We start from the raw sequence: 27,620 nt of genomic DNA on the forward strand, positions 1-27,620 counted from the left end.
TAAGAAAAATGAATAAATTCCTATTTCTAATGGTACTACTTACAGGAATTTCCAACAGGACAATTCTATCTCTGACATAAAGTAGATGTTTAGGAATCTAAACAAATCTGATTAATTCTGACTAGTATTCTTTTTAAAAAATATGTTAACTATTTTTGTTATTAAAAAATATTTTTTATAATACTTCCAACTGTCTCCTCTTCTGTATTTCTACCACACTTTTGTCTTTCCCATTTTGCAAGTTAACTATCAGTTCCTGCCACTGTACTTCCTGGCAACCTCTTTGACACAGCACAAATCTAAGTTTAGAAGCATTTATAGAGCGTGGCTGCGCCTAACTCACTGCTATAGGAGGTCAAGTTAAGAGCTAAGAATTTAATGAAACATTGGTAATTTCTTCTTTTTTTTTTCCTGCTACTTGTGATTATGGTGCAACACTTTTCTATGGTCATTATTATTCTGAAAGGGTAAAGGAATGTTTCCCAAAATAGGATTCTAGACCGCAAAAGTCAGTTTTTACTGTAATTCACACATCTTTCTACTAATAATGAGTATACACTTATCATCTGATCTCTGCAATTATTTCACAAGTACCTGACTTCCAGTACCTCTTCCATCTAATACTGCACGTGTTTCTCACAGACTAAAATAGCAAACATATTCCTTTGCATCTATCATTCTTATGCTCCAAACACACGGTGGTTCCTCACTCTAAAATATAAAGTTCAAAAAGCCTCTCCAGTCTCTTCAAAGATAATTCTAGCATCCTATATTCTTTTTTTCACCACAGCAGTTCTCTGCTCTAGTCAAAATGATGGCCTTTCTTCCAAAGATAGCTTAGACTTTGTTCTTGCCTATCCCATCCACTTGAACTACCATCCTCCTCATTTCATTTCTGCCATTCTAATCATTCTCCAAATCCCATCTTTTCTCTGAAAATCTGACTTTCTCAGAAATCATTGTATTATTCACACGGCAATTAATCATATTCCCTATTTTGTCATTTCTTTTTATTCTTTACTAAATGATGTGAAACATTTTTATTATTTAACTTGTGAGTTGTATCTGCATTGTAAACTGCATTGAGAATACGGAGGGGACCATGCCTTGTGTTCTTGTAATCTCCTCCTAATGTCAATTCACTACACGGCAGATTGTCAATACTTAATCTGCTGACGTTAATAGAAGGCTTACGTAAAAATGTAATTAAGTATGTATCTCCTTAATTTTACAGTAATATAGTAACTATATTTAAGGCAAGTTTTCTATCCTGAACATTTCCCCTGAGTTTCCTGGTTCTGTTGCCTATTTCTTCACTGTCTATATGGCTACTATGTATAAGTATTTTCTATTTTTAAAAAAGTTTAAAAGTCATCCTTGGCATATGTTAAACAGAAATTTAGGGTTATAAAACATTTTTTAGACCTTGTTTGAAGTAAAAGAAGCCAACTTTCTTGAGGGAATAAGAAATTCAGCAAGGTATAACGAAATAACTCTTTAAGATTACACCCCAGGGTTGCAGTTTCAAACACATGAGGAAATGGAGTACTTATATGGCTAACAATGAATCAAAAACTATCTTTTGAGGGCTTATTTCCTCTAACCATGGTGGTGGATGCTGTGTGGAACCTACTGTCTACCTGAAGACATAAGACTCTCTTCACTCCACCTCCTGGTTACCACCATCTCTTTATTTATTTATTTTTTTTTTGAGGAAGATTAGCCCTGAGCTAACTACTGCCAATCTTCCTCTTTTTGTTGAGGAAGACTGGCCCTGAGCTAACATCCATGCCCATCTTCCTCTACATTTTTTTTAATATGTGGGATGCCTACCTCAGCATGGCTTTTGCCAAGCGGTGCCATGTCTGCACCTGGGATCTGAACCGGCGAACCCCGGGCCGCCGAGAAGCAGAACATGCGAACTTAACTGCTGTGCCACTGGGCCGGCCCCTACCACCACCTTTTTAGTTGTGTTAATATCCTATCCATATTTGTTTGATTTAGAGTTCTCTAAATGTATCACGACATATCTTTATTTTTAAATTAATTTTCATAGGTTTGGATACAATTCTTAATACTTTGAGGTACCTGCCACAAAAGACTGACTCACAATTACTGCTCTAGACCAAGAGATAAATTCTATTATTAGTAATATATAGTATCACTTTTATTCAACTCACTAAAATGTATTAATTGAAGAATTTTCCTTTTTTCCAGGATATTCTTATTGTTAAGAAAGGAAGAAATTATTTGATATTGCTGTGCAATAGTGAATCCTGGAAAATAGTGCAACTGAGATGATACAAAATTTTTCCCAGCAGCTGATACGGCTCTCAGACCTTAGGCTGGAGACTTGGAGGGTGAGTCTATTTCTTTACAACAAGTTTCATTACTAAGTCTGCTCCCTTAAATCTTTGAAGTATACATGTTAAAAATTAAGTTATTCATTTTTAGATGTCCAAAGACTTGAAAACCCTGTGAGAAAATACTTATTTGAATTACCAACTTGAAATGTAGGGTAATTAAAAAAAAAGACACTGTTTTGTCTCCTGGTACTAGAACTAAAATAAAACAAAAAAAACTACAGAGGAATAGTTGACAGCTCATCAGTATTCTAAGGAAGGTGAAGGGACAGAGTTTTACTCTGATGATGTACAGCAGGGTACAACAAACATGATTATCTTAGTTCAACACATATACCCACAGCACAACAATAAGATTAGAAAGAAATTATCCTCCGGTTTTCAACTGGGCACACAGGGGCACTGCAAGGTCTGGTCTTTAAAATAACAACTCATTCACTATCACTAACTTCCAGTTATGGCAGCAGCCTGCAGGAGGAGAAGCTGAAATATTCAAAAGCACATTTTTTGCCTCGAAATTAAGATTTAAGGGAGAGGGAGAAGGAAAAGGAGACATACAGGGAGGAAATTAAGTATAGCCCAAAGAAAAAGGTATTTCATACCCATTAAGTGACAACAAAACTATCTATAAAATAGAACTTTATCTCTATCTCCATTTCAGTATTTTCCCTAAACTTTAACTGATTCCTTAAAATGAAAGCAGTAAAAACTTATTATAGATTTCATTATGTAAATGTGTTCATATCTAGTATTTATATTATAAAATTATTTAAAATGCTTAAGAAATAAAATAAAACTTACCCCATCACTTTCTCTATGTGGATTCAGCCTACTATAAACAGCTTCAATAACATTGCGCCTAAAAAAAATTACGCTTTAGTTTATTAAATTACATACAATTATTGAGCTTATGAGTATTTAAATACTTCATCTTGACTACATTCAAAAATTAATTGCCACACTAAATACTTGCCAAGAACATAGCTTCCACATTTCACTCAGAATCTGATCCTGCACGATCCATTTGTTCTCATTTACCCAGGAAAGAAGGACCCTCATCCTCAAAGAGCATGATAAATAATTCTTTTTAAAAAAATCTCTTTTGGATGATATTTTACAGTTCCTCTCTTGCATAAGAACCATCAAGCCATTTCATCTTTAGATAACTGATCTACTTCTAACCCCAAATGGTTTAATTACTAATTATAAATGAACTCAAAATTAGTTTTTTTTGTTCTACTTACTTGCTAGCAAGCCCTCCCCCAGGAGGCAAATTTGGGATATTTTCTGCAGACAAGATGCGCATGACGTGGGCAAGATCCGGCATTCCTTCCTCACCAGACTTCTCCATAATCTCTGTAGGTTTTTAAAAAGAGTTCCTAAATTAATGTGATAACTCAGTATTGACAAAGAAGTGAAACAAGAGGTACTATTTGGTAGTTCTTATTTTAAAATATAAAAAGCAAACATTACTTTACTATCATACAAGGAACAAAAAAAGTAATATAAAAAATTATTTGCATCTATATGCTCATTCCAGCATTATTCATAAAAGTGAAAACTGGAACAAATTAAATGTCCAACAATAAAGAGACAGGTAAGAAAATCTTGGTACAGACACTGAGTGAAATGGTTTATAAATCACTAAAAATGATCCCTACGAACACAGTACAGCTATATGGAAACACACTTTTGGTCTAATTTTATGTAAAAATAATATAAAAATTATTAATACTATAATTACAGGAAAACAAAAACAATGAAGGGATAAGGATTATAAGGAGAAGGAGAAAAATTAAAAATCGTTTTATAAATTTTTGATCCTAAACAGTGATGTTCCACAACAATTTATTTAAAAGAAAAAAAAATAAATCACAGAAGTTTCTAATGCTTACAACAAAACAAAACATTTACACATTCCACTTATATTTACAATTTATGAAAAACAGACTTTTAAAGCATAATTATTTGGCCAGTATCAAGACATAAACTCCTCAAAAATCAGAAAATGACAACTTACTTTATTTTTATTTATTTATTTTTGAGGAATATTAGCCCTGAGCTAACATCTGCCGTCAATCCTCCTCTTTTTGCTGAGGAAGACTGGCCCTGAGCTCACATCCGTGCCCATCTTCCCCTACTTTATATGTGGGATGCCTACCACAGCATGGCATGCCAAGTGGTGCCATGTTCGCACCCGGGATCCAAACTCGTGAACCCCGGACCCACAAAGCAGAACATGCACACTTAACCGCTGAGACACCGGGCTGGCCCTGACAACTTACTTTAAACACAACAAAAACGCAGTGTCCTAGGCAGCCCTCAAGATGCAAAATACAAACTGAGTATCATGCTTCACCAGACCCTGACTGTGACCTTAACTTTCACCACTCCAACTCAGCTCTGTTCTTGACTCCTGTATCTCCAAAGGCTCTATTGAGAGAAGCCTTCTCCTCCTTCTAGATCTTCACATGCACTTTTCCCTTGGTTTGGAACACTTTTTATGCCAATCCAACCAACCTCTTTTTATGGTTAACTTGTATTCCTCCTTCAGGTTTCAACTTTATGTGTCACTTTCTCCCACTCTTCTCTGACCCCAGCCTGGAGTTGGTGCACTGAGACATACTTCCATTGTACCCAATGTCTACTGTATCGGAGACTGCAAGCTTCATGAAAGCAAAACTGTAATTGTTCTACTTGCACTTGTATCTCTATAGTGCAGGGTTTCTCATCCTCGACACTACTAACATTTTGGCCCAGACAATTTTTTGTTGTGGAGGCTGTCTTGTGCACTGCAGAATATTAAGCAACATCTCTGGCCTCTACTCGCTAGACGCCAATGGGACCTCCTCATTTATGACACCAAAAACATCTCCAGACATTGCCACATGTCCCATGGGGGACCAAATCTCCCCCCACTGAGAACCACTGCAGTCTAGTACTTTACCAACCATTTTCACACTCCTCTACTGATGCCATTGCCATCCAAGCCAGCACCATCATCTGCCACCTGCATTAACACACGATTCCTAATTGGTCTCTTGGCTTCCCCTCTTGCCCCCTCTTTACAATCTCTTCTTTACATAGCAACTGAGAAAGATCCTTTGAAAATAGTCAGATCAAGTCACTTTTATGCTCAAAATCTCTTAATGACTTCCCAAAACCAGTTGAACAAAGTCCAAAGTCCTCATTTTGACCACAAAACCCTACATAATCTGCTTCTTAGCAACCTCTCTTAGTCTTCCACTTTTCTACCAGCTCATTCTAATCCAGCCATGCTCTCTAAGCACATTCCCTCCTCAGTCTTTGCTGCTCCCTCTGCCTGGAGCACTCTTCCCTCAGTGAGCCTCTCTCTCCCAAAGACTGTACAGGTAGGTATCTGCTCAAATGTCTTTCCTCACAGAGACCTTCCTAACCAATATTCCTTGTTACTCTCTGCTTACTGTTTTACTTTTCTTCTACTTAAAAAAAAAGCAGTTATTGGTCTCTATTAGACTATAAACTCCATGAGATCAAGAACTGCTTTGCTTTGTTTTCTGCAATATCCCCAGTGAAACACGTGCTCAAGGAAAGCTGAATAAATGAATACATGGTGAAAGTACTCACTAAATATCTAACTAATCAATGTAAGTTAAACACTATTCCCTATTTAACACCATACCTCCTCAATTTGCCCACCTTCACTACAAACCTGTACACAGGTTTGTCCAATACAACAGAATGCTTTTACCTCAAAATTTAATGTCAGATTACATGATTTAAAACCCTAATAGAAATACAATGCTCTTGAAGAACAGTGCCTCATAAAAAGAAGTTACATTGTAAGTACCGACAGAAATTGATTTGTGGTGGCTGCTTTGTCAAGGACTTTAAAGTCTTTCGATTGAATGATTTAAATCAAGTATTTGCCAGAGGCCCCAGAGATCATAATATTACATATTTGCCATCTCTGCCATATAATACATACTTTGGAAAGTTAAAAACTATACAAGAAAAAATTAATATTAAATGTTAACTACCCATATCGAATGGAATTGGCCACACCTTTAAGAAATTAAAACTTAGCTGTACAGAAGAGTTAATAAAAGCCAGTTTTCTGAGGACTTATGTGTCAGGCATCATACTAGAAACTTAAACATTATCTCATTTATTTATTAAAACAATCTGTATGGTTGGTGTTTTTATCTTTAGTTCACAATAAAGAAACTGGAGCCGTGAGAGGTGAGGCAAGTGGGCTGAGATCACATAACAAGTTGCTGACCAAACTGGAGAGTTCTTCTCAAAATGAAAACTATCTAGTTTCTTTTTTATGAATGAGGAAACAGGACAATAAGAAAATTCTTCTTGCCTTCTCATAAACTTCAGCCAGCAATCCTGTACCCAAATACAATATTGTTTATCAGAAAATGCGCATTATTAACAACTCCTATAAATAGCTCCTCTTAATAATTATGATAGTATCAAGAGGAACAGAGTGCCTCTGACATAGCCTTCTAAGCGTTCCCACACATTTCTTATGTTTCCATTACCCTAAAAGCAGAACTCACTGACAATTCGGAGCTGAAGAAATTGCAGACCAAAACCAAAAACAAAACCATTAAGCACCTTGTTTATAGTGTGCAGCGAGACAGCTGTAAAGCTAGAAAAGATTAATCTGCTCCCACCTCCAAATCTGCAAAAGAATGCAGTTTTCCTATGGTAATTACACATTTAAAATTGCAAATCTTCATATTTCAAAACTCTCACCAATTACCATAGCTACTATATTCAAAAGTCAACTCATAATAGGCCAAATTCAACAAGCCTATCACACCATAATCATTAATTATATCATTCAAATGTATTTACAATTTAAAAAAAAAATCAAGCCATTAAAGTGTTAGGAGAAAATATAGGTCAATATGTAACCTTGAATTGAGAGAAGTATTTTGTAAGAATGACATCAAAAAAGAAAGTAAGATTGACATAACTTCATAAAAAGTAATTTTATATCTAAAAAAACAGCACATATACAATCAAAATATAGTATTAAGTTGGGGATTCTGTCATAATCTCTAACATGCATTCTCTGTTTATCAAAGTAAATGACAATAAATTTTTAAAAGAATGTATAACTAATAAGAAAATGCAAGGATAAACTGGAATAGAAAATAGTGATTAATCCAAAAGAAGATAAGAAAGGAGAAAAAAAGGAAAGAGAATAGATGGCACATATGGAAACAAATAAGATGATGGATTTAAACCCAAAGATACCAGCAATTATATTAAAGATAAAGAGACTAACTTCTCCCCTCCCTCATTCCTGAATAATAATGGATTTTTAGCCCAAAAAGCTTTAGATTAGGCCAAGCAAGTTTGGTATATCAGGGGCGGAGGGGACAATGGTGGCAGCAGCAGGGTCCAGCCTGCGGTATCGCAGCTTGAGAACAGTAAGAAGAACTTTAGCACTGGGGCCGGGGTGGGGGGGGGGGGGGGGTTGACCTGGAATGGGGTTCAAAGCCAGTGTGGAGTGAGGAAGGCATCTACACAAGGATTAGCAGTGAGGGAAGATTTGTTAGATTCATCAGTATGAGCCAGGTCTCTCATTGTAGAAGGGATTTACAAATATGAAAAGAGAGGAAACTAAAATGACCTCTGTAGCACTGGACTGGAATTGGAGTTACTGGTGGGACAGTTAGATAGATAGATACACAGATAAGACAGAGAGGAAGGAAAGGAGAGAGGGATACAGACGTAAATGCGTATGTGTGTGCATGCCTGTGTGAGGGCATGCCTGTCTATCCTTGGAGAGGATTTGGGAACAGAAACAATCCAACAGCACATCTAACGCCCAGATCTCAATTCCCAAATACCTTACTCCCCTAAATAAAAGAAAAGAGTGATTATTAGAAAAGTGGCCCATGTAAGGGTTGGTACAAGGAAAATATGAGCAAGATGAACCTGGAATATCTCATTATGCCAGAAAAGAAGGAATTGTTCAAAGAATTATGGAGACAGGTCAAAAGGACACTGGAGAAAGCTTGAAGAGGTTCTCACTGGCCAAATCTAAGACAATATAAGTATCAAAATGAAAATAAAAATAACAGATTATAACAATATGAAAACAATAGGAATCTGAGTCCAAACTCATATAAATTGAACAAACAAATGGGTAGAAGAGAAAATTTTTCTTTACAGTAAAATGCTAACTAATACATATAGAAGGAATAACTGAATTAGAAAATCACCATTTGGCTATCACCCCAGTGGCAACTGATTCAGGAAAGAATAATCAATGGATACTAAAATTGGCAGGTGAAAACAAGAGAAAAAATAGGTTACTAACATAATCTCAAAGTATCTCCCTATTGAATACTTATTAATAGGTATAACATACTTGTTATGTTATTAATTATGTTATTAATATGTGTGTTAAGTATGTTATACTTCTTAATACTTTTATATTAATACCATTATACGTATTAAAACTTTTCAATGGAGGAACCTGAAAGACAACATCTCAAGCAAGTGATAAAAGTTAAGATTACCACTAATGGGACAAATTAACATCACGTGTCTCCTGATATGACGCATTGAGAAGCACCCAGAATCACATTGGTAGTATTCCTGCCAATGTATAACATAAATCTTATCAAGAGGAAACATCAGCCAACTCAAATTGAGGGACATTCTGCAAAATAACTAACCTGTACTGTTGAAAAATGTCAAGAACAGTAAAAAGAAGAAAAAGACTATGCAACTTTTTCACATTGAAGGAGACTACGGAGGCATGACAACTAAATGCTGCACATGGTCCAGACTAGATCTTGGACCAGTAAAAAGTATTAGTGAGATAACTACGGAAATTTGAAGAGATCTGTGGATTAGATTATTACATCGATGCTAACTTCCTAATTTTAAAAAATATTATTTTATTGAGGTCATATCAGCTTATAACATTGTGTAAATATCAGGTGTACATTACTATGGATCACACGGTATTTCTATTTTTAATTTTTTGAGAAATCACCATGCTGTTTTCCATCGTGGCTGGACCAGTTTGCAGTCCCACCAGCACTGTATGAGGCTTCCCTTTTCTCAACATCCTCTCCAACGCTTCTTATTTCTTGTCTTGTTAATTACAGCCATTCTGATGGGTGTGATGTGGTATCTCATTATAGTTTCGATCTGCATTTCCTTAATGATTAATGATGTTGAACATCTTTTCATGTGCCCATCAGCCATCTGTATATCTTCTTTGGAAAAATTTCTGTTCATATCCTCTGTCCCTCCTCTTTTTTCTTTTGCTGAGGAAGATTTGTCCTGAGCTAATATCTGTGCCAATCTTCCTCTATTTTGTATCTGGGTCACCACCACAGCAGGATGGCCACTGATGAGTGGTGTAGGTCCGCACCCCAGAACCAAACCTGCGCCACCCAAAGTGGAGCACACTGAACTTAATCATAGGCCAAGGGGCTGGTACAGATCCTCTGCCCATTTTTTGACTGGATTTGTTCATTTATATGTCGTTGAGCTGTATGAGTTCTCTACATATTTTGGAAATTAATCCATTATTGGATACATGATTTGCAAATATTTTTTCCTTTTTGTTTTGTTGATGGTTTCCTTTGCTGTGCAGAACCTTTTAGTCTCATGTAGTCCCATTTTGTTATTCTTTGGTTTCTCTTGCCTGAGTACATATGGTACTTGAAAAGATACTGCTAAGACTGATGTCAAAGAGGATACTGTCTGTATTTTCTTCTAAGAGTTTTATGGTTTCAGGTATTACATTCAAGTCTTTAATCCATGTTGAGGTAATTTTTGTGTACGGCATAAGATAATGGTCTACTTTGATTCTTTTGCATGTGGCTGTCCAGTTTTCCCAACACTATCTATCTAATCTTATCTATCTATCTATCTATCTATCTATTACTGAGGAAGATTAGCCCTGAGCTAACATCTGGGACAATCTTCCTCCACTTTTTATGTGGGTTGCCGCCGCAGCATGGCTGTCGAGTGGTGTAGGTCCACGCCCAGCATCCAAACCCATGAATGTGGGCTATCAAAGCAGAGTGTGCTGAACTTAACCATTATGCCACAGGGCTGGCCCCCCAACACCATTTATTGAAGAGACTTTCCTTTCCTCATTTTATGTTCTTGGCTCCTTTGTCAAAGATGAGCTGTGCATAGATGTGTGGTTTTACTTCTAGACTATCAATTCTGTTCCATTGATCTGTGTGTCTGTTTTTGTGTCAGTACCATGCTGTTTTGATTACCATAGCCTTGTAGTATATTTCGAAGTCAGGAATTGTGATGCCTCCAGCTTTGTTCTTTTTCCTCAGGATTGCTTTAGCTATTTGGGGTCTTTTGTTGCCCCATATGAATTTTAGGATTCTTTATTCAATTTCTGTGAAGAAAGTCATTGGGATTCTGATTGGGATTGCACTGAATCTGTAGATGGCTTTATGTAATATGGACGTTTTAACTATATTTATTCTTCCAATCCATGTGCATGGAGTGTCTTTCCATTTCTTTAAGTCATCTTCAATTTCTTTCAATAATATCTTACAGTTTATAGGCTTTCACCTCCTTAGTTAAATTTATTCCTAGGTATTTTATTCCTTTTGTTGTGATTGTAAATGGGATTGTATTCTTGACTTCCCTTTCTAATAGTTTGTTATTAGTGTATAGAAATGCAACTGATTTTTGAAAGTTGATTTTGTATCCTGCAACTTTGGTGTATTTGTTGACCCTTTCTAATAGTTTTTGTTGGAATTTTCAGGGGTTTCTATATAGAGAGTCATGTCATCTGCAAATAGAGTTTCATTTCTTCCTTCCCAATTTGGATCCCATTTATTTCTTTTTCTTCTCTGATTGCTATAAAACTTCCAGTACTATGTTGAATAAGAGTGGTGAGAGTGGGCACCGTTGTCTTGTTTCTGTTCTCAGAAGAATGGCTTTCAGTTTTTCCTCACTGAGTATGATATTGGCTGCGGGTCTGTTATATAGGGTTTTTATTATGTTGAGGTACTTCCTTCTATACCCATTTTATTGAGAGTTTTTATCATATATGGATGTTGGTCTTCTCAAATGCTTTCTCTGTGTCTATTGAGATGATCATGTGACTTTTATTCTTCATATTGTCCAGCAAATATGCTCCCAATTAGAAGATGCTTAATAGAATTAATCAGAATTGATTGATTTGCAGATGTTGAACCATCCTTACATCCCTGGAATAAATCTCACTTGATCATGGTGTATTATTGTTTTAAAGTATTGCTGTATATGACTTGCTAATATTTTGTTGAGGATTTTTGCATCTATGCTCATGAGCAATATTGGCCTGTAACTTTCCTTTTTGGTGTTGTCCTTGTCTGGTTTTGGTATCAGGGTAATGCTGGGGATGGTAAAATGAGTTAGGAAGCATCATGTGCTCTTCAATTTTTCAGAATAGTTTGAGAAGGACAGGAATTAATTTTCTTTGAATGTTTGGTAGAATTCACCAGAGAAGCCATCTGGTCCTGGACTTTCGTTTTTGGGGAGGTTTTTGATTACTGTTTCAATCTCTTTGCTTGTGATTGGTCTATTCAAATTCTCAGTTTATTATTGATTCAGTTTTGGGAGATTGTATGATTCTAAGAACTTATCCATTTCTTCTAGGTTATCAAGTTTGTTGGTGTATAGCTTTTCATAGTATTCTCTTATAATCCTCCGTATTTCTGTGGTGTTGACTGTAATCTTTCCTATCTCATTTCAGATTTCATTCATTTGAGTCTTCTCTCTTGTTTTCTTAGTGAGTCTGGCTAAGGGTTTGTCAATTTTATTTATCTTCTCAGAGAACCAGCTCTTAGTTTCATTGATTCTTTCTATTGTTTTTAGTATCTATTTCATTTATGTCTGCTCTGATTTTTATCTCCTTCTTTCTACTGACTTCGGGCCTTCTTTGTTCTTCTTTTCCTAGTTCCTTTAGGTATATAGTGTAAGCTTGTTGATTTGAGATTTTTTTTGTTTCTTGAGGTAGGCCTCCATTGCTATATATTTCCCTCTTAGTACCGATTTTGCTGCATCCCATATGTTTTGGTATGTTGTGTTTTCATTTTGATTTGTCTCCAGCTATTTTCTGATTTCTCCTTTGTTTTCTTCATTGATCCAATAGTTGTTCTGTAGCATGCTGTTTAGTTGCCACATATTTGTGACTTCCCCAGCTTTTTTCTTGTAGTTCATTTCTAGTTTTATAGCATTGTGGTCAAAAAAGATGTTTGATTATGATTTCGTCTTCTTAAATTTATTGAGGATTGCCTTGTTTACCAACATATGGTCTATCTTTGAGAATACTCCATGGGCATTTGAGAAGAATGTGTATTCTGTTGTTTGGGGATGAAACAATCTATATATATAGATCTATTAAGTCCATCTGGCCTAGTGTTTTATTTAAGGCCACTGCTTCCTTGTTGACTTTCTATCTGGATGATCTATCCCCTGATGTAAGTGAGGTGTTAAGGTTCCCAACTATTATCATGTTGCTGTCAATTTCTCCCTTTAGGTCTGTTAATAGTTGCTTTATATACTTTAGTGCTCCTATGTCAGGTGCATATATATTTATATTAATAAGTGTTACGTCTTGGGTAGAATATCCCTTTTATCATTCTATAATGCCCATCTTTGTCTCTCGTTATCTTTACATACTTTAGTGCTCCTATGTCAGGTGCATATATATTTATATTAATAAGTGTTACGTCTTGTGGTAGAATATCCCTTTTATCATTCTATAATGCCCATCTTTGTCTCTTGTTATCTTTCTTATCTTGAAGTCTGCTTTGTCTGATATAAGTATGGTTACACTCACTTTCTTTGGCTTGCCATTTGCTTGGAATATCATTTTCCATCCTTGCACTGTGAGCCTATGTTTGTCTTTAGAGCTGAGATGTGTTTCCTGGAAGCGTCATATTGTTGGGTCTTGTGTTTTAATCTATCCAGCCTCTCTGTATCTTCTGCAATCGGTGATTGCAATCCATTTACATTTACAGTAATTGATATATACTGTCATTTTATCTTTTGTTTTCTTGTTCTATATTTCCATTGTTTCTTTTTCTTTGTATTTCTATCTGCCATTTCAGTTTGGTGGTTTTCTCTTTATTTACAATTTGTGATTCTGCTCTGATTTTTTTGTTTTGTGGCTACTATGAGGTTTGTATAAAAGATCAAATGAACGAGATAGTCCTTTTTTTAACAGCCTCTTATCTCCATTAGCCTATGCAGGTTCCATCCCTTTCTTCTTCCATTTCTATATTTTTGTTGTCACAATATTCTTTTTTGTGTTGTTTGTGACCAAACTGAAGTGTTTATAGTTATTTTTGATGTTTTCTTTCCCTTTATCCCTTATGTTATAATTGTTTGAGAACCTATTCCTATATAGAGCTGCAGTTTCCTGACTCCTCTATTTATCTCCTTGGTCAAAGTTTTGTAAACCTTTATCTTTTTGTTTCAGGTAGGAGGGCTCCTTTCAAGCCTTCTTGTAAGGCAGGTCTATTGGTGATGAACTCCTCCAGCTTTTACTTGTCTGGGAAAGCTTTCATTTCTCTTTCACATCTGAAGGATAATTTTGCCAGACAGAATATTCTTGGCTGACAGCTTTTTTCTTTCAGTATTTTGACTATATCATTCCACTTTCTCCTAGCCTGTAAGGCTTATGCTGAGAAATATGCTGAAAGCCTGATGGGAGTTCCTCTGGAGGTTATTTCCTTCTCTCTTGCTGCCCTCAATATTTTTTCTTTGCCATTGATTTTTGCCAATTTTAATATTATACGCCTTGGAGAAGGTCTTTTTGAACTGATGTAATTAGGAGTTCTATAAACTTCAGATACGTGCATGTCCAGTTCCTTCCACAAGTTTGGGAAGTTATCAGCTATTATTTCTTTGAATAAGCTGTCTATTCCTCTCTCTGTCTCTTCTCTCTCTGGGATACCTATAATCCTTCTATTACTTTTCCTAAGTGACATGGATATTTCTTGAAGAATTTCTTCATTTTTAAAAAATCTTAGTTCTCTCTCCTCCTCCAGCTGGATCATTTCTAGGTTTCTATCTTTGAGCTCACTAATTCTCTCCTTTATAATGTCTACTCTATTTTTAATGCTTTCTACATTATTTTTATTATTTCACTGTGATCTTCATATCCAGAAATTGTTTGGTGTTTTTTTTTTTTTTTTAGAGCTTCAATCTCTTTGGTGAAGCATTCCTTCTGTTCATTAATTTTATTCCTGAGCTCATTTAACTGTCTGAGTTTTCTTGTAACTCGTTGAGTTTCTTTATGCCAGCTATTTTGAATTCTGTCAGTTAGATGGCAATCTTCTGTGACTTCAGGTTTGGTTTCTAGAAAGCTGTCCTTTTCCTTCTGTTCTGTGTGTTACTGTAGTTCTTCATGGTGTTTGATGAACTGACCATCTGCTGGCTCACTCAGTAATCACCTTTTCTTATTTGGGTACAGATTTGGTTACTTTGGTTCTCAGCTGCTTCTGATTCTATTTAACAGCCTGCACTTTCCACCCTCCACTGCCTCTACAGAAGCAGCGTCAGTGCCCTCCTTCTATCACTTGTGCCTCTGGAGTTGCTGGTGCCTTGCTGATTAGTTGTCACTACAGTCTCCAGTGACACCACCAGAGTCACCAGGCTGCAAGCACTTCTGCTGCTTCCGGGGTCACCTAGGTCTTGTGTTCCTCCACTGGCTCTCTGTGAGCTCAGATGCTACTGTCCTGTGCACCACCTGTGCTGCTGTTCCCGAGTTGTCTGGGGGTGCTGGTTGAACCACTGTCAGGGGTGCTAGGTTCATGGGTGTTGCTGTCACTTCCAGGGACCTGAGGACTTGTATACACCCCGACTGATGGAGGAGCTGGTGTTGGAGGTGCTGCCACTGGGAGCTGGGTCACTGGTTCTGCTACTGTTCCTGACACTTTTGATTGCAGGTTCCACCTGGCACCGCTGGGGGTGAGAAGGGCTGTTTTTTCTGTTCCCACCCCATCTGCTCACAGTTGTGTAGGTGGAGCTGCCACCAACTGTCACCATTCCATAGGTGTTCACATGTGTGAGGCTGCCACTGCTTTGTGGGCATTTTTGCATGCAGGGCCAGGATGCCCTGGCCTCCAGAGTTCCATGGGCCACTGTGTGAGGATCCTTGTCCTGGATCACTGCCACCAGGGGAGGGGAAAGGGGCTGCTCCCCTAGTTCCACTGCTTCCCAGGGGTCATGGCATGTCTGTTTGGTGGTAACTTAGAGGGGAAAGACAAAGGGTACAACTCACTCTGCTATGACACTGATGTCACTCTTAACTTCCTAATTTTGATGGATGTACTATAGTCACGTAGAGACTGTTCTTTTTGTATTAAGGGATACTGTCTGCAAATTACTCTCCATTGGTTCAGAAAAAAATTTAGTAATCCAAAGGACGGGAGGGAGAGGTGCAAAGGGAGAGAGAGAAAAAGAATGTATGCTATAGAATGTATATAGAGATATGAGTTAAATGAAGTATAATGTAAACAAATGGGGAATCTAGGTAAAAGGTACTCACGTACATGAGAGCCCTCTATAAAATTTTTGCAACTTCTGTAAGTTTAAAATTATTGCAAAATAAAGTTTAAAAAAGTAAAATCAATAATCCTTTATAACACCAATGCTAACTATATCAGTAAGATGAAAAACACATGGTAATGAATTCCTATGATTAACTTGGGAAGGGAGAATTAGTATTAGTGGAATTACAGCACTTAGTGTTCATGATAACCTGAGGCAAATTTCACTGGATTCTTCACTTCCAACCAAAAATGTAATCAGGGGGAAGAAAAAGGCACGCTTTAACAGAGTATTTTCAAATGATGTCTCTCTTCGGTGGTATAATAGACAAATTTGTCTTCTCCCTGCCATAAATCGCCATGCATTGGTCCAAGATGTGACAGTAAATCTTAAGCAGATAGATGCTTATTTTTTAAGGCCTTGTTTTGAAATATTTAATTGCTTTTCCTAAGGAAATTTTAAAACTATTTGATAAACAAGTAAGAACACTTTTCCTTCCTTCTAAATAAAAAAAAGCTTCTCTTACCTTCAACCCGTGATTCCAAGTACTTATCCAACTCTGAATCTTTTCTCACTGCTTCATCTGAGACCTTAGGGGCATTTGAAAAGCAAACTAGTACAATACTCATGTTATCTCGACTTCCCTGTATATTAAAGAAAGAAAAAGAAAGAATTATACTTCTATAGTTTACCAACTTTCTATTATTTACTTCAAAAGAGTTAATTACAGTAAGCAATTATAGTTTATTTCATCATTCAGAATGTACACATTCAACACGTTCATTTTCATTCCAAAGAACTATTTTAGCACACCCTAAGAAACAAGGTCTCTAGGTATGGGTAGACCTGTAATTACGTTATGACTTTTGATTCTATATACGTATTCTTACCCACCACCATTCCACAATCTGAGAAATGAAGATATCTTCATATGTATTATATCTTCTAAACTGTGTTTTACATTCAGGACTACATTTCCCCAAAGCAACTTAGGCCAAAAATGCATCCTCCCAAACAAATGTGCAATTTTTTCCCACTTAATTAATCTGCATCAGAGCAATGCTACTAAACTCTACTCAATTTGACATAGCTGAAAACTGTTAATCATTAGGATACCCAAAACACTAAACTGAACTACAAGCAGAGAACAAAAAATTAAATTGGGAACTGTTCTGAGTGTACAGAATCAAACAATGGAATATAACTGGATGGCTGAGACACACTGTAGTCTGATGTAATAACTTCTGAAGAAAAGACATCAGATTGTTATACACAATCAGAAAGAGTGTCAGTGTCTATAGAGAGCAGCTAAAACTGCTAATTTAAGGACAAATTTTACTGCTGCCTTTTAATCACACCATCACAGACAAATGATCTACAAAAGGAAGTACAGAATATATATTACTTTATTACCAGGAGATTATAAGCAAGAAATTTAAAACATTTTCTCATTGTTTTTCCTATAGATACATTACTCTGAGTTTCTTAGAAAAGAATGAAACTGTTCTTGGAATAGGAATTTTTTTCAACCTGGTTTTTTTTTTCATATTCACCATTCTAAAAAACTAAGTCAATGGAGGTGGTAGGCTATTTTGTTTGATAATGGGGTTTGCCAACCCAAGTGAAAAAAGCCAAGGCCACACCCATTCTAGTCTTCTCAGTCATTATGGCCAGAATCTAGGCAGGCATTGTTTGGTTTAGACTTGCCACCTTTTCAGAACCCACAGGACGCAACCAAAAGGACAAGCAGGCCTTGAAGAACTTCTGCTACCACCTCCTAAAACTCAGTGGAGCAAAGTCTGAAGGCAGTAAAGGTCAGGTCTTAAGAAGGCTTCATAAAGAGTAATAATTCTCTCCACAAACTCTCATGCTTTAGTGGGAAGAACCATCATGAGTTCTTAACCATAATCAGATTCTCGATATCTGGAAAAAAAAAAATCAGGATTTCCAAATTGGCCCAAACTAATTTCATTCCTTAATGAAAACCACCCAAAACTTTCACAATGACTTAATATTGCATTGGCTGTATGAATACACACACACACATATATACACACATTATGGCTCCAAATAGCAAAAAAAGGAGTCAATACATTCCACAGGAGTCAGGATTTACCATAAAAGTTCAGACCAGGCAAAATTTTATACCACAGATATTCAAGAATCAAGCACTACTTGAATATTAATGATTTTTCAAAAGCAATTTTATGAATAAACAGAACTAACACCTTAGATTTTTAGAAATCCAGCTTCTCCCAACCATTTCTTATTTTGGTAACAACAGCAAGAGTGTTGTGTCATTTAGCCATTCCTAATGAATACATATATAATTTTCCTCATATTTTTGTAAGTTATAAAACACACATTCTATCAGTTGGAAAACTACCAGAAAGATAGTTTCAAGAAGTTTAAATATCCAAAGATATTTAAAGGAAATAATTTACAATTACACCTCTGTACATGTGATTTCAATGATGCTGCTTCTATTTCTACATAAAGATGACTTTCCTCTAAACACAAAGTATGAGTGTGTTTCAATAATTTATATACAGCAACTGAAAAAGATCCTTCCCTTTATGCCTCTTCAGTTTTCTAAAGATAAATCATCCTTGCATAATCAGTATAAATTTTTCATTAAGTCCAGAAATGAAACATGATTAAACAAAAAGAAGAAGAAGAAAACCCAGCTTGGATAATAAAAGGAGTTAGCCAGATATTTAATACTGATTACTTCAGTACACCTTTTCTTTTTACTTTTTAATTTTGAAAACAGCACAGCTGTATAACTGTAAGGAATTAGTGTATTAATAGATAGTTACAGGTCAAAGTAGCCACTGCCCCTGCCATAAGCAAGGTTATCTAAATTTAAGCAGAAAATAATTTGACGCTATTAGTTTTAAAGTTGAATGCTGCATGGTAATAAAGAAGTGTCCCGGATCAAGTCTTCATGCAGCATATGAAATAGGTTGTGAACAGAATATCTATCACTGTCAAGGTTAGTAAATGAATATATGATAAGTAAAGCATCAATATTTCTCTCTTTTTTTTTTTGGGAGGAAGAGTAGCCCTGAGCTAACATCTGCTGCCAATCCTCCCCTTTTTGCTGAGGAAGACTGACCCTGAGCTCACATCTATGCCCATCTTCCTCTACTTTATATGTGGGACGCCTACCACAGCATGGCTTGCCAAGCGGTGCCATGTCCATACCTGGGATCCGAACCGGCAAATCCTGGGCCACCAAAGCAGAACATGCGCACTTAACTGCTGCGCCACCAGGCCAGCCCCAATATTTCTCATTTTTTAAATCAATTTTTTTAAACCTGCACTCACTGTAGTTATCTCATTTACATTATAGTTCAAAAAACAGCCAAGCTTAAGGAATAGACCAAATTTTTACCTATTTACGAAAGATGAAGCCTACGACTACTTTATTTGAAGAATACTCACTTCCCTCACCATTACCTTACTCCTTGAACTTGTATTTCCCACATAAAAATTTACCTCTTTGTTTCATAACTATCATCAACAGAACTAAAATTTACTGAGGTCTGTAAACCAGATACCATCCAGGCACTTGCCAAAAGCTTTACTCTGAACAAGTCCATGATGAAGATATTATCATCTCTATTTTATAAAGATGAAGAATCTGAGGCTTTGCACAAATTCATACTAAGTGACACAGCATACCTTAAAACTCAGCCGTGTGGCTCCAAAGCCTATGTTCTAATATTAATCCCATCGTTCTCAAACAGTGCACCAAGAAGCCCCAGGGCGCCACAGTATGCTCAGAGATATTTTAAAAGAGGGGGAAACATCTGTGGATACTCCACAAATTAGCCCGAGGTAGTTCACAGTTTTAACATCAGATAACACTATATTGCTCTCAATGACATCCTGTCTTTCAAAGCTGAGGTTTTAGGGGTTGCTGTAATAAAAAGCCAGTCCCCATAAAAATCAATGTGATACAGGAAATGATGGTTGCAGTGCCCATTGATTCCAAGGTTTGTGTTGTGCAGATACCAACAGGTACCACATTTTATTAGTATGTAACTGTAGTTTTTTAAAGAATGAAATAAAACATACTTTTTCAATGTATGTGAACTCTTTTGTTAAGACATATGTACTCATTAAGTTTGGATCTAACTACTTAATACTTGTAACTGTTAGGTATTAATATGGCTAAGTAGCACTGTGAAAAGGCACCATGAACCAAGAAAGTTTGGGAAACTCTACACTACATATTCTGTACTTTTACAGTCAGTCCTCTTCCATACCTCAAAATACCCAACCACACTCCACTTTAATACTATCTGTGTCTACTTTTGCGTTATTTACAATTACATTTTCTGAAAACTATAATGGAAAAACTCCTGTTTAGAGCTAAACAATTATTTTGGGGGGTATACAAGTACATTCTCCATGTTGTATCAATAATCTGGAATGATACTGTCTTTGGAAAAATGTCATTAATTTCCCCCATTTTGATCCAACTGTTAGGTACTAACTCATATTTTAAAATAAATAAGCTTCTCCCAGAAATAAAACCACACATCTACGGACAGCTAATCTTCGACAAAGGAGCTAAGAACACACAATGGAGAAAAGAAAGTCTCTTCAATAAATGGTGTTGGGGAAACTGGACAGCCACATGTAAAGGAATGAAAGTAGACTATTACCTTTTGCCATACACAAAAATTAAGTCAAAACGGATTAAAGACTTGAAGGTAAGATGTGAAACCACAAAACTCCTAGAAGAAAATATAGGCAGTCCACTCTTTGACTCGGTCTTAAAAGGATCTTTTCGAATACCATGTCTACTCAGGCAAGCAAAACAAAAGAAAAAATTAACAAACGGGACTTCATGAGACTAAACAGTTTCTGCAAGGCAAAGGAAACCAGGAACCAAATGAAAAGACAACACACCAACTGGGAGACAATATTTGCAAATCATATATCTGACAAGGGGTTAATCTCCAAAATATATAAAGAACTGATACAACTCACCAACAAAAAAACAAATAACCCGATCAAAAAATGGTCAGAGGGTATGAACAGACATGTTTCCAAAGAAGATATACAGAATACGCACATGAAAAGATGTTCAACATCACTAACCATCAGGGAAATACAAATCAAAACTATACTGAGCTATCACCTTACACCTGTTAGAATGGCTATAATTACTAAGAAAAAAAGCAACAAATGTTGGAGAGGATGTGGAGAAGAGGGAACCCTCATACACTGCCGGTGGGGATGCAAACGGGTGCAGCCACTATGGAAAAGAGTATGGAGATTTCTCAAAAAATTAGAAATAGAAATACCATACAAACCAGTTACCCCACTATTGGGTATTTAAGCAAAGAACTTGAAATCAACAATTCAAAGAGACTTATGCACCCCTATGTTCATTGCAGCACTATTCACTGTAGCCAAGACATGGAAGCAACCCAAGTGCCCATCGACTGATGAATGGATAAAGAAGATATATACACACACACACACACGCAGACACACACACACAATGGAGTACTCCTCAGCCATAAAAAAGATCAAATCATCCCATTAGCAACAATATGGATAGAACTCGAGGGTATTAAGTTAAGTAAATAAGCCAGACAGAGAAAGAGGAACACAGTACGATTTCACTCATATGTGGAAGATAAACAAATAAATGGACAAAGAGAACAGATTAGTGGTTACCAGAGGGGGAGGGTGTTGGGAGGTGGACATAAGGGGTCAATGGGCACATATGTATGGTGACTGACAAACAATAATGTACAACTGAAATTTCACAATGTTATCAACTATTATTACCTCAATAAAACAAATAAATGAATAGGCAAGCTTCTGATAGGTGGTATATAAGCTAAACTTAGGGAAATCAAACAGTATTTTAAAGAACAATATAAAGGAATACTGACTTTTATATTTAAGAAAAATAAAGCAGGTGGCAAAGTAACACGCATAGTATGACCCATGTCTGTAAAAAGCAAAAACAAAAAAGGGGGAAAAAAACTCCTATTTCTATACTTCTGTATATTTGTATGAATAAACACAGAACTATTTGGGAGGATAGATAGCCAACTGTAAACAGTGGTTACCTAAAGGGGATAAAACTGGAAAGGAGGGACATAAATATTAATAACTGTACTTCAAGCCTTTCTGTATTTGTTTAATATTTTTTTACATAATCTTGTAATTATTGAAAAAAGAAAAGGAAAGTCTTAATATTTCCCTTGGCGAAAAATTCTTCATCAAACCCTCTCGGAAAATTGGTGACAAACATTCTAAACTTGAGTCAGAAAACTTGGATTCTAGTATCTACTTCACTAATCATCAAATATATGACGTACAGCTGTCTTTTAATGTCAACCTTCCATTTTCCTTACTTGCAAATTGCAAATAAAAATTTTAATTTTGCTCACCTCAGAAGGTTACTATGAGGATAAACAAAATGAGTGTGATTTCTAAGTTATAAAAAAACTATGCAAATAGCAGTTATATATTCTATGCAACCTGAAATTATTTAGTGTAAACACCATGAACGCTAGCAGTGGCAATAAAGTGGAAAGGCTGCTTCTTTTAGGGACCCTTTCCCCCTAGAGTTAAATATCTCAATAGGATAATATCTGACCAGAGTCATCCAACACTTAGAACTTCACACTGCTAAATGGCAACCCTGAAAAATGATTATCATAAAGAATAATACTATTATCTACCTTTTATGGTTGTTGTAAAAATTGAGTTACAATATGTGCAAAGTGCTTAGAATAGCATTTGGCTCATAGAAAGCAATAATTTACTGATACTATTGTGATTATGATAACTATCACAATCTCCCAAGATTTCATAAGTTAACATATAAAACTGCTTGTAAACTATTAAGGCATGACAAGTGTTAGAAGTGTTAGAAAATATTAACACTTCATTTAAATCTATTATCAAGTAAACATATTTAAACGTTGGATCTACTCTCTCTCTCCTCTTAAAGGAGCTAACACCTACTGGGCAATTGTTAAGTGCCAAGCACTGGGCTAATGCTTTCCATGGATTTTAAAATTCATACTCAATCTTTTAGACTAAATTCAAAGCAATCATATTCGATTTTAATCATATCGTTTTATAATATTGGTATCTCTTGATTTTACAATATGAACAAGTGGAATGACAAAATTATGGAGTTAGAAAAACAGGAATGGAAAAGAGGTTTATTCAATTCCATAAGTAACATAAAGGGGTTCAAAAAATTCTCAAGTCTGTTATCTTTCAACACAAAACAGCTTAACTAAACTTCTCAATATACATATTTTATCAAACTGCTTCATAATCAGACATACAACAGCTATTGCCAACATGGAGAGTATGAATCAAAAGTTACAATTCTGTATAGATGCTTCTGCCACAGCAACAAGCCAAGAAGTACTTAAATGACAAGGGCCACAAACTTATTAATTTTCAAATTAGAAGGATGATCAAAAAATATGGTTTCATTTCTGTTGAAGAAAATAATTTAAAAATATACAAGTCCTCCCTAATGAAAATATTAAAGTTTAAAAAATGTAAGTTTGCTTAATTTTACTTACCATGCCTTTTCAATATCAATAGGGTATTTTAATTATAACAAAAAGACTTACATACCTTATGTAAACAAGTGTCCACTACCCAATTGCACACATTTTCCAGGTCATCAGATACCTCAAGCCTAGATTTAACAAATTCACAGAGCTCCTCATTACTCATAACATCCCAGATCCCATCACAAGCCAAGATGATAAATTCATCCTCTTCTGCTCTTAAAATTTCATAAACCTCAGGCTCTGGAGAAACAAGTTGTTCTGTTGGGCCCTTGCCATCAACACACTTGTAATCATAGTCCCCCAGAGCACGAGACACTGCTAATGAACCATTAACACGTTGTATCATTACGCTGCCTCCTGCATTTTGGATTCGCTCCTTCTCCCTTGGATTGCAAGGTTTGTGATCCTGGGTAGAAAAGCAGACTTGTCCATTCCTATACAGAACAGCACGTGAATCACCACAGTTGATAAAGTAGACATGCTTAGGTGAAATCATAACTCCCACTGCAGTTGAACCGCTCCTGTCCATTCCATTTCTGAGGTCTGAAAAGTTACGCATGTATTCATCAATTTTCAAAAAGCCAGTTCTGATACCATTCTTGACATTTTCCACTGAAGGCTCAAGAGCAGATCCTGATTTTCCAGCTGCCCTGAAGTCTTCATTATTAGTGATGTGTTCTAATAAATGTGTTGAGCAATAATTTGCTACTCGGGATCCAGCATGACCATCATAAACTGCAAAAAACGACCAGTCTTCCAAGCCGTGAGGAATACCTACAACAGCTGTGTGTGCATCTTCCATTTCCACTCTCCATCCTTGCATGCTGCTCAGGCCATAACGTAAACCATTCCCAGCACCATGAGCATTATGTTTCTCGGTTTTGGGTTTATCCAAAAATGCACCCATGTTTAGTAATGAATCTGAAAGAAAAAAAATTGCAGGTGTTATATGTTTAAATTTGATAGAGCATTTATATATTTCATCTGTTCTCTAGTAACTCCTGTCTCAACAATATTTTTCAGTATTATCCAAATTTACTGGAACAACAAGAAGAAAGAAACCAAGAAAAGCTCCCCCTACATCCTTCTTCTAAGAACAGTGGTTTCTAGAATTATTTCTGAATCATGAGATTAAACCAGAATCTCTGGGAGTGGGACCCAGATATCAGCATTTTTTTAAAGCCTCTCTGTTGATTTGCAGGTGCAGCAAGTTGAGAACCACTGTTGTAGGAAAAAGGAAACGAAATACCTGGTTACTTTAAAAAAAAAAAATTCAATTTATAAGATAGCTCTAGAGTTCAACACATAAGACTGAACAATGAGGGGGCTGGCCCCGTGGCCGAGCAGTTAAGTTCGCGCGCTCCGCTGCAGGCGGCCCAGTGTTTCGTTGGTTCGAATCCTGGGCGCGGACATGACACTGCTCGTCGAACCACGCTGAGGCAGCGTCCCACATGCCACAACTAGAAGAACCCACAACAAAGAATATACAACTATGTACCGGGGGGCTTTGGGGAGAAAAAGGAAAAAATAAAATCTTTAAAAAAAAAAAAAAAAAAAAAAAAGACTGAACAATGAGAATATTCAGAATGGTACAACATCTCACTCAATATATTAAGGTAGAAGAGTATACAAACATATTTTGGAAAGGCTTCCAAAAGCAAGTATTATAATCAAGGTTTTTTACCCCCAGTGATCCTGAGGACAACCCCAAAATTCAATTAAAACATAAAACCTCCATTTTACAAACATTTGATTTCATCAAGGTTTTACTGTATATCAAATTGAAAACTTTACTTGGATTGACTGAAGTCTATTGTTTGGATTCTGTTAAAAACAAATACAACTGTAATGATGTGCTAAGGAACATACTTAATATTGCTGAGTTTTGTAACCTATAAAGTAGCATTAGAATAACCTTTACTCAGTACTGGCTGACAAAGACTTAAAGCCCTTGGATAGAACCGTAAAGTACCACTGTGCATCACCCACCCTCCCAACTTTATTGGGAATAAAGCTTTTATTATTTTAGAATAAAGCTTTTCCAATGTCAAATGACTTGGACTCAAGTAGCGGTTCTCCAAAGTAAGCATGAGAAAGCCCTGGTATGTTTCCTACATACAATCCTGGCCCTAACACTGGCTAGCTGTGTGACCTCAAATAAGTTTCTTAGTCACTTGCACCTCATACTCCTCCTCTGTCAGATGGGAATAACAACATCAGTACCTATTCTTTACAGGGTTGCAGTGAAGAATGAGTTAATGTGTAGTGATCAGAACAGTACCTGAAACACAGTAAATAGCATAAAATGTTCACTGTTATTATTTGCTCAAAATTCAGATCCCATAGCCCCATCCCCATGGCCAAAGATTTTTTCCAGTAGATCTTGGATGTGACCTTCCACAAAAGCATGCCAGTGACTGAAGAAACACATTTTAAGAGACACTAGTCTAGATCAATTGACTTTTACTTGGATCTAGTCATCTTTGTAAGATATCTTTTTCAGCTACGACTGTTATCTAACTTTACAATAAAATTATATAACCGTTTCGTAAAAACCCAATGAGCCACCACATATATACAATGTTTATACATTATAGCAATTTTGAAATTTTTCATGAGTTATATATAATACTGTACTAATAAATTACATATAAAACTATAACAAGGAATTTTGAAAGAATAAATTCAAAAATACATAAAAATTACATTTCTTTCACATTTAATACAAAATTATATTTTGTATTGAGAGCAATGTAACAGAAGATGCTTATTTTTGAAAACACTAGTTTAATACTGTGACACAATGATTTGAAAATCTAGTTCTAAGTATATTTTAATTTAGATCGTTTTTAATAGCTATTTCACTTGATAAAAAGACAACTTATAAAGATAGCTAAATGAAAATGAAACTGAATTGTCGATTGTATTTATCAAACCACTGTTTTTTTTTTAAAGACTGGCACCTGAGCTAACAACTGTTGCCAATCTTTTTTTTTGCTTTTTCTCCCCAAATCTCCCCAGGACATGGTTGTATATTTTAGTTGTGGGTCCTTCTAGTTGTGGTATGTGGGATGCCACCTCAGCATGGCCCAACGAGCAGTGCCATGTCTGCGCCCAGGATCCGGGCCAGTGAAACCCTGGGCCACCGACACAGAGCACACGAACCTAACCACTCAGCAACAGGGCCGGCCCCTCAAACCACTTTTCAATCCCTTCTACCAATTATGAAAAAAGGAAAAATTTGTTGCTTCCATCATCCCAATGTTCTTGCAATTAAGGTGCTGCTGTTTTACATTTCAACAAATAGGTTCAAAATTCACAAGAACTCTTCATTTAGAAGATTTTAAAAAATAGTTTAGAAATTTCTGTTTCCAAATTTGTTTTTACTTTAGGAATAAAAGAGGGAAGAAAGGAGGCATCTTCAATAGAAAGCTTAGGGGACCCTAAGAATGAAAGGCAGCCTGGAAGGCCAGCTTGGAAAACCAGCAGGAAACAAACGAGCCACTGAGGCTGGGCCCCAAACGCTGCAAGTTACACCAAGAACAGCCTTGCTTGCCTGCTGCTGCTCATCACTGCCATCATTCCCACCTGCCATCTATTCCGCTTCTGAAAGTCACCTGATCAGGATTCAAAGTCTGGGAGATGAGTAACTGACTGAGCTTAGGTCACTAGCACACCTACTGGCTCTATCAGGGACTGCATTCTTTCACAAACCGGAAATTTGTTTAAAAGTTCCAAATTGATCTCATTTCAAAGTTAAGGTCGTCCCATAATGATTTAGTTTTTTAAACATCATGAAATAACATACATATAAGAGTTCACATAAAATATACATATAGCTAAAGAGTAACAAAACACCCATGTACCCACCACACAGTTTAAGGAACACATCATCATCAAGACCAGAGATCTCTCCTGCTATCCTGAGTCTTATAACTAGTATTCCTTGCAGTTTTGCCATATTCATGTCTGCTTGTTTAGTTTTATATGTGTGACACTTTACATTGATGTAAAGTACAGTACACATTAGTGCTTTTTTTTGGCTCAGCATTATGTTTCTGAGATTTATCCACACTGATGCAGAGAGTGGCAATTCATTCACTATATGCCACTATATGCTTGTACCATAATTTTTATC

The 27,620-nt window shown here is 36.2% G+C and overlaps 1 protein-coding gene across 8 annotated transcripts in view; it reads right to left on the reverse strand.

Annotated features, from left to right (window-relative positions):
• Positions 1-27,620, reverse strand: part of PPM1B (protein phosphatase, Mg2+/Mn2+ dependent 1B) — a 92,523-nt gene that overhangs the window by 21,827 nt on the left and 43,076 nt on the right. For 6 of the 8 annotated variants that reach the window (XM_023619709.2, XM_070235527.1, XM_070235528.1 and 3 more), the window contains exons 2-5: positions 23,544-24,403; positions 16,432-16,549; positions 3,608-3,719; positions 3,165-3,222 (exon numbers count right to left, since the gene is read on the reverse strand). In XM_023619709.2, coding sequence (XP_023475477.1) covers positions 3,165-3,222; positions 3,608-3,719; positions 16,432-16,549; positions 23,544-24,389 — 1,134 coding nt within the window. In that variant the 5' untranslated portion in view covers positions 24,390-24,403. The remainder of the gene's footprint in view (positions 1-3,164; positions 3,223-3,607; positions 3,720-16,431; positions 16,550-23,543; positions 24,404-27,620) is intronic. The other 2 variants (XM_070235529.1, XM_005600022.4) reach the window with 1 other exon arrangement.

Source organism: Equus caballus, chromosome 15 (assembly GCF_041296265.1).
Source record: "Equus caballus isolate H_3958 breed thoroughbred chromosome 15, TB-T2T, whole genome shotgun sequence".
NCBI lineage: Eukaryota > Metazoa > Chordata > Mammalia > Perissodactyla > Equidae > Equus > Equus caballus.